Source organism: Esox lucius, chromosome 25 (genome assembly GCF_011004845.1).
Source record: "Esox lucius isolate fEsoLuc1 chromosome 25, fEsoLuc1.pri, whole genome shotgun sequence".
Lineage (NCBI taxonomy): Eukaryota > Metazoa > Chordata > Actinopteri > Esociformes > Esocidae > Esox > Esox lucius.
In genome coordinates this window covers 10,295,900-10,304,774 of record NC_047593.1, presented here as the reverse complement: position 1 = coordinate 10,304,774, position 8,875 = coordinate 10,295,900, and the positions used below count along the sequence as shown (strand labels likewise).

The window sequence follows — 8,875 nt, the reverse complement described above, 5'->3', positions numbered from 1 at the left end:
CATTTCAGTACCCGGATCCTCCTTCTATGCAGCCATGACATTGTAATTGATGCAGTTTGTGGTCTGGCATTGTCATGTTGAAAAATGCAAGGTCTTCCCTGAAAGAGACGACGTCCGGATGGGAGCAAATGTTGTTCTGGAACTTGGATATAACTGTCAGCATTGATGGTGCCTTTCCAGATGTGTAGGCTGCCCATGCCACACGCACACTTGCAACCCCATACCATCAGAGATGCAGGCTTCTGAACTAAGCGCTAATAACAACTTGGGTTGTCCTTGTCCTCTTTAGTCCGGATGACGTGGCGTCCCAGTTTTCCAAAATGAACTTCAAATTTTGATTTGTCTGACCACAGAACACTTTTCCACTTTGCCACAGTCCATTTTAAATTATCCTTGGCCTAGAGAAAACGCCTGCGCTTCTGGATCCTGTTTAGATACGGCTTCTTTTTTGACCTATAGAGTTTTAGCCGAGCCCATGTTGTGATTTCTGAGTATTCCTGAGCCCATGTTGTGATTTCCATTACAGTATCATTCCTGTATGTGATGCAGTGCCGTCTGAGGGCCCGAAAATCACGGGCATCCAGTATGGTTTTCCGGCCTTGACCCTTACGCACAGAGATTGTTCCAGATTCTCTGAATCTTTGGATGATATTATGCACTGTAGATGATGACAACTTCAAACTCTTTGCAATTTTTCTCTGAGAAACTCCTTTCTGATATTGCTCCACTCTTTTTCGCCGCAGCATTGGGGGAATTGGTGATCCTCTGCCCATCTTGACTTCTGAAAGACACTGCCACTCTGACATCCTCTTTTTATACCCAATCATGTTGCCAATTGACATAATAAGTTGCAAATTGGTCCTCCAGCTGTTCCTTATCTGTACATTTAACTTTTCCGGCCTCTTATTGCTACCTGTCCCAACTTTTTTGGAATGTGTAGCTCTCATGAAATCCAAAATTAGCCAATATTTGGCATGACATTACAAAATGTCTCACTTTCAACATTCGATATGTTATCTATATTCTATTGTGAATTAAATATTAGTTCATGAGATTTGTAAATTATTCCATTCCTTTTTTACTCACAATTTGTACAGTGTCCCAACTTTTTTGGAATTGGGTTTGTATGTCACACACCAAGGCAGTGGCTAGCTTGCATATCCGACATGCGTGAACCAAGATAAAAGTGTGCCAAGTCACCCGTTCAAATAAGCTAAAACCCTGCCCATCTATCTTGTGTTGGCAATGAAAGATATATTCATATGATTCTACATGTTTCCTTGTGCAACCGTCCAAACGCTTTGCGGAATCTATTTCCAGTTTGTCTGCACACGAAAAATTACAAGCTGTCTTAATATAGGCATGCCAACGTTAACTGTAATTTTCCGTGATCCCTCAAGTACTGTAAAAAAAATACCCTTAACAAATAATAATTTCAGTAGCAACCCTATTTATAAATGTGGATATTGTCGTTTCCACTTCAGCAGGGTTTTAAGGCACAGTTGATGCCACTAGCTGAGGGCTAAGGGCCAGATGTTTGACGCTTCACTGACCACAATGACCGAAACTCACTGTCTCTATCATTATACTATGATCAGAGCTGGAAATGATCAGCTAGTGCAAGATCAGGTTATCAGATCTCTATACTAATATGCAACACATGTCTATACTAAGGGCTGCCTACAAACGATTCCACATTGTTTGCACTTTGAACACCACAATAAAGTTGTTTGTACATTTAAAAAAAACACAAAATACACCAATTTCTACCTTTTACCTTTTATATAACTGTCTGGTGTGCGGTTTAAATGCAAGAATAATAAGTGGGATGAATAAACTTGAGCCAGTAGTCCAAATGAGACGTTAAAGCAGCTAAATCCGATTTAACATCTGGTTTTGTTTATGCAACACATAAAATATTCTATTTACAATTTAAAACACAAATCTTTTGGCTATTTTGAAGCATTGATAAGCTCTAGGTTGAGGAGTTGTTGCCGTAATTGGAAAGGAGGTGCTTCAAGCTTGAATAACTGGACCTGCTTGTGTAACTAACAGAGCATGATGATATGTCAAATAGACCAACTACTTATCTGAATGGAATGCAATAGTGGAGCATGAAATAATTTGTTATGAAAGATGATATTATTTTAAATCCGGCAAAATGATGAATATACTATATATCGCAGAAAAAAACCTCTTCTGTGCCAATATACAGCCCTCCACGAAGCAACCTCAAGAAACATGGTTGTACAATCGAAACCCCATTCTGGATCCCTACCCTGGTACATATTTAACTCTCCGTAAAAAAAACAAAAAAAAAACTCTTCTCCCACGTAATGTATCCATACCAACCCAAGACAGTGACGCAGATTAATTATGGGACAGTGTAACGACTCCTTTTTGTTTGCAGGTTAAACCCACTGTCACCAACTCAGAATAGCTGTGTTCCTTGCCAAATTGGTGATTTATTTTCCAGTAAAAAAACATGGGAACAATACAAATACATCTACATCATAACAATGACACTTCAGCACAAAGACTTGACCTTGTTTAAACCCATATTGTTGGAGATGCTTATTTAACTGTTAGCTCCACCTTTGTTCATGTATCTCAAATGTCTTTTCACTTTTCCCGTGAGTTTGGACTGCAGTTTCTGCTCCATATCTATTTGGGTTGTTTGGTGTTGTCTACAGTATTTTTCTTTCAGAGGGCAGGATCCATCTTTTCATACACAAATGTCCATGGATCATCTTCAGATTAGTGGCCTTTTTTTCTCCATAATTCCTTTACTCCTGCTGGTCAGTTGTCAATACAGAACCTCCATCATTTCATAATTAAGGACCAATGTTGTGCTCCAACCGTTATGATCACTTGCATCAGAAAAAAACCCTTGTGATATTGACCACAGCACTGAGAACCCAATGAAACTTCTGCTTGTGAGACGGCTGACTTATGTGACATAAAGCATATTTTCAAGTATCTAACATAAATGTATGACTATGTGGTTGATGGCACTTCATAAAGGACATGCTGTCTTACATTAATATAAAAATTAATATAACATTTTAGTCTGCGTAAATATAGTCTGCCATAATAATGGTAAAATAATTGTGAACATGAACTATTTACAGTAAATTACGAATATGATAAAGTAGATTAGGAATAAGTTAACATTATACAACTTTTATTTTAAAGAGACATCACATGATACAAAAATATTGATCACAGTGTATTTTCTTGCAAATATTGAAATTACAATATACAAGAAAGTTACGAAACATTTAGTGGCAATAAATTATATACTTCAATATCCGACATAGCAAGAACAAAACAATTTGAAAAATGTAAAAAATAAAGCCCTAAGGGCTTCAGTCTTTTGTGAAATCCTCTTGGGATGTTTGGTGTCTGTGTCCAAGATTGGCACCAAAAGGAAATGCATAATTCCACAGTTGCCCAGAACCTGTGTCCTTTTCATCCTTTTCAACCTTTTGTAGGCTTGGTACTTCACCACACCATTGAGGCTATTATAATAGATTATAATCATTATAATCGTGTGGCTAGTCAGCTGCGTTGTGTGAACTCAGAGTTAATCCAGTCTTCTCCAGTATGTTGGTATGCACCGGCAGACCTCTTCGCTGAAGTAAAATCCCGATTCACAGCGCCGATTCTTCCGCACATCACAAGGTGGTCTGTAGCAACTGCAGGGGAGGACAGACGGTTGCATTAAATGGTGTTATGTGTAAGAGTTTTACATTAACACAGGTGTGTAAATCCTCAATTTTGGTATGTCCTTCTGTTTGTTTCTTTGTCCTACTAGTTACAACCTCTTAATCATCTCTCAATCACCCTAGTTTGAGTCCAAATCGAGCACACAGTTTAGTCAGAAATTATATATTTTCCAGTAAGTTTGACATCAAATAAAAAGATGAAACAGAAAGCGGATTCTGTTCAATCAGGTCAGCACAGGGTTAGCAGCAGTCACCATGGCTTGTTGTCCGTCCTTCAAACACAGGAGCTAGCAGTTAACTGTGAAGCAATGAAACCTTCTATTGGCTTGTGAAATGTGTTGTATTACAACCACGATTCTGTAAACACCAAACTGTTAAAGAGAGTTCATTTTGACAAAATGTGGTTATTATATCACCCTGGTGCTGGTTAAGGACCACAGGAGCGGAGCTGGCAAAGTAAAGTGTGAGATCACTGATAATTGGGCAGTACATATTCCAGTTTTTTATGGCTCCAAGTCATTTCCAACTCTGGATGGGTTTGCATGCATATTCTCTCCTTGCAGACTAAAAAAAGAAGGGGTTATGATACTTGAACTAATGAAACTGATTTATGTTTGATAAATGTACAAGGGCGTCAGGAAAATGAACATGTCTGACCAATCAATTGGTGTTTTCAGTTGTGGTCATCAGTTAAAACAGTTCATATCCAGAAGTGATTTGCCGAAATACTCTTTAGATACTATTAGAGCCAGTCACATTAGTTTAGTCTGAGCTGTTTGACAGAGCGCGTCACTCATCTGGTTGTCTCTCTGCTAACAACACTGGATAGCTGTATGGTCTGAATCGAACAGAATGCACTGCTCTAATTAAAACCAGCTGGTGAGTGTGTCATACAGAGGCCATGTCATACAGAGGTTTGGCAAAGACAGCTGGGGCCTGATAGGATCCTATAGGATCAAATAGGCTCTGACCCGGGCAGTGTCCAAAATGGCCCAGTTCATTTGGTTGGTTGTGCATGGCGCTTGCAGTGACAGGGTTGTAAGTTCGTATCCCATGGGGGGGGCAATATTAATATTGTAAGCCCGATTCGGATAAGAGCATCTGGTGAATTCCATAACATGCTAATGTAATGCAACGTTTCATGTCAGTATCTCTGATCTACACTGATTCATAACGGAAGATATCTTTTCAGCCCTTTGTTTTGACAGACTAGTAAGCCATGCACCCGACTTGAATTACCAGTTAATATGCCATCAATGTACACGGTCTGCTATGGTCAATAATCTTTGAAAAGCCTGGAAAAGGTTGTCGCTATAATTTGAAAGGTCATTGTCCCTTTCATCCTTTCTTGCTGTCATCCTCATTTTCAGCGTCCCTCAACCTAGTCCGGCTGCCTTATCGTCAAGCTGTATTCACCTGCAGGTGGCCTGATGGAACCTTCGGCCTTTCAGGAAGCACCGGTTTGGGGACTCGTTACACTCGCAGGCACACTTTGTACGGTTGAGAGGCTGGTGCCTGGGGCACATCCTGGCGCAGGCACACTGGCACGTGTCTTTATTGAAGACGCGGTGCGGCCCACAGGATGACGGCGGTGTCTTGCACACACACCGGCACGTGTCCTTGTCCAGGTAGCGATGGGGCCCGCATGTCTCCGAGGTCCGAAGCTGTCGTCTGCACACGCACTGGCATGTTTCCTCGTCCAGCTCCTTACCTGGCCCACAGATGTTCCCTTCAAATGAGTCTAGAGAGGGGAGAAGAGAACAAGTCAGCTCAGGAGTTTGCTTCCTGAATTTGACCTACTTGAAATGGATATGACCTAAACCTCTGGAAGAGAATGCCCTGATCACATGCAGGAGTTCTGAAGACAGATGTGATTTACGTTCCTGCTAAGCTGTTGGCACTTGCGATCAGATAGTGAAATGTTCTATTTCAGTCCGTGTGGAGACGTCGATGCCAAAGCCCCCTAGGTTGGATGGTGTGGAACACTTGAACTTTTCTCAAGAGTTTACGTAAGAGAAGAACATCCTGCACGTGTTAGCAACAGCTGTTGTTGGACACAAACACTGCATTCTATTGGACCTGTATACACTTGCATTCCGATGTTTCATTTACCATAACCTGCATTTGATTTTGAGCTTTTGAATTGTATTTTACACAGAACTTCTACTACTGCAATGATAGGAAAGGGATGTGTTTTATTAAATTGCGGTTGAACCCATACTTCCAGCATTCATGGGTTTTTAGAAGACAGAAAATAAAGTTATGAGTGAAATGCCCCTTTAAGCAAGAAATATATAAAAATAAAACGTGTCACAATTATGTCAGAAGAGACAGAAATAACGATTTGTGGCCACAAACACCAGTGGGTGGGTCTCAAATAAAAAGTGGGATTGTTATACAAAAAACTACACCCCACTGTAAAGTATATTGGTGGATATGTAATGCTGTGAGGCCATTTTGCTTCCAAAGTCTCTGGGAACCTTGTTAGAATACTTGGCAAGTATTCTAAAAGGAGATTTTAAAAGATTTTAAGATTTTAGTAAAAATCTGGCTGCATCTGTGAGGAGGCTAAAACTGGGTCATTGTTGGATCTTTCAGCAAGACAATGCTCCAAAGCTTTCCTCCAGATCCACACAAAAATGTATTTGTCCACAGAACCATGCTTTTGCAATGTCTATCCTAGTCCCTTGACTTAAACCCCACTGAAAATCTGTGGTGTTAGCTGAAGAGGAGAATCCATCAGCGAGGACCAAGGACTATGAAAGATCTGGAGAGATTGTCTCAGATGGTCTCGGATTCCCTGCTATGTGTTTTCCCACCTCAAACATCATAGAACACTCATGCTGTTATCTTGGCTAAGGGGGGCGCACACAATAAAGTAAATGCACAGTTGACAAAAATTTTTTTTGAGAACCCCCCCTTGAAAATGTTACCTCAATAAAATGTTGATTCTCTCTAGTGTTAGATCAAGCTGATGAACAACCAAACATTTTGTTGCCCGTCAATCATTCTGGAATGCACATTATTTTGCCCCCAATCAAGTCAAATAAATGTTTCTTTAAAATCTTGGTAATTAACCAAATGTAAAATCTCAGAAGAAAGGAAGACGGAACGAGATCATTAGCTATAAGCAAGTGAGAGCCAGTGAACGAGAGAGTGAGAGAATTTGGCTACAGTCGGCCTCCAGATTCCAGCCAACACAGTGTTTATGTGTTTACCGATGAACAGGCCCTGATTACGATGGCAACGTGTGATGTTTACCACAGTAAGGGTTTCTATCCACAACTCAACAGTTGACTGTTTTCTTGTACATGGGGCTGTTATGGTGCTCATGATGAGAACAATGCATCCCCAATTTGATTATAAATTCTAAATTCATCTGTCATTTTCAGTGCTGTCCAAAAGGATTTTGTTTTTTCACAGATGGTTGACGCCACTTTCCCATGTCAGCCATAAAGAAGAATCTCTCAAGAGGATGGTGCCTCTGTGATTTAGGTGATCGTCAGGGGGAGTAGTGGATTCACTGGAGCCAAAAAGGTCTCTTACTGATCTCCAGCTCCTCTATCTTGTGTAGAAATCACTGTAGGCCTTGTTTCTGCTTATCTGATGGGAATGGGACAAGATGGAGTGAGGCTGTTGTGGCTAACCAGGCTGACAAGTACCACTGAAATGACCCTATGTGGTAGAGATCATGTTGAATCTTTTCCCCTCTACTTTCACTGTCTTTGTCTCTCCATACTATAGACGGTGATTACAGAGAAAAAGTTGGGTAGGCTCTACAATATAGGTTTCTATATTAATGAGTCCCCTAACAGAGTCAGTGCCATACAATTTCAAAAACCAAACACACATCTAGCTATCTCACCTTTTTATTTGAATACCGCCAAATAGATGATGACTAACCTTAGCTAACCGATCCCCCATAACATCGCATTTTAAAACCAATCTGATGTGTTTCCTTTACGTTTTCATCAACCCAAAATGCCCATGATGGACCTACAGTGGGGAGAACACCGATTTTGCAGGTTTTCCCACTTGCAAAGCATGTACAAGTCTGTAATTTGTATCATAGGTACTCTTCAACTGTGAGTGACGGAATCTAAAACAAAAATTCTGAAAATCACATTGTATGATTTGTAAGTAATGAATTAGCATTTTATTGCATGACATAAGTATTTGATAGATCAGAAAAGCAGAACTTAATATTTGGTACAGAAACCTGTTTGCAATTACAGAGATCATACGTTTCCTGTAGTTCTTGACCAGGTTTGCACACACTGCAGTAGGGGTTTTGGCCCACTCCTCCATACAGACCTTCTCCAGATCCTTCAGGTTTCGGGGCTGTCGCTGGGCAATACAGACTTTCAGCTCCCTCCAAAGATTTTCAATTGGGTTCAGGTCTGGAGACTGGCTAGGCCACTGCAGGACCTTGAGATGCTTCTTTCGGTGCCACTCCTTAGTTGCCCTGGCTGTGTGTTTCGTGTTCTTGTCATGCTGGAAGACCCAGCCACGACCCATCTTCAATGCTCTTACTGAGGGAAGGAGGTTGTTGGCCAAGATCTCGTGATACATGGCCCCATCCATCCACCCCTCAATACGGTGCAGTCGGCTTGTCCCCTTTGTAGAAAAGCATCCCCAAAGAATGATGTTTCCACCTCCATGCTTCGCGGTTGGGATGGTGTTCTTGGGGTTGTACTCATCCTTCTTCTTCCTCCAAACACGGCGAGTGGAGTTTCTCACAAGGTGAGATCTTGCATGGAGCCCCAGACCAAGGAAGATTGACGTCATCTTGAACTTCTTCCATTTTCTAATAATTGTGCCAACAGTTGTTGCCTTCTCACCAAGCTGCTTGCCTATTGTCCTGTAGCCCATCCCAGCCTTGTGCTGGTCTACAATTTTATCCCTGAGGTCCTTACACAGCTCTCTGGTCTTGGCCATTATGAAGAGGTTGGAGTCTGTTTGATTGAGTGTGTGGACAGGTGTCTTTTATACAGGTAACGAGTTCAAACAGGTGCAGTTAATACAGGTAATGAGTGGAGAACAGGAGGGCTTCTTAAAGAAAAAATGAACAGGTCTGTGGGAGCCGGAATTCTTACTGATTGGTAGGTGATCAAATACTTATGTCATGCAATAAAATGCTAATTAAT

At 41.0% G+C, this 8,875-nt stretch overlaps 1 protein-coding gene across 2 annotated transcripts in view; it reads right to left on the bottom strand.

Annotated features, from left to right (window-relative positions):
* Positions 1-2,439: 2,439 nt before the first annotated feature.
* Positions 2,440-8,875, bottom strand: part of vegfc (vascular endothelial growth factor c) — a 40,522-nt gene continuing 34,086 nt past the window's right edge. For both annotated transcript variants that reach the window (XM_010894464.4, XM_010894465.4), the window contains exons 6-7: positions 5,145-5,469; positions 2,440-3,698 (exon numbers count right to left, since the gene is read on the bottom strand). In XM_010894464.4, the coding sequence (XP_010892766.1) occupies positions 3,587-3,698; positions 5,145-5,469 (437 nt within the window). In that variant the 3' untranslated portion in view covers positions 2,440-3,586. The remainder of the gene's footprint in view (positions 3,699-5,144; positions 5,470-8,875) is intronic.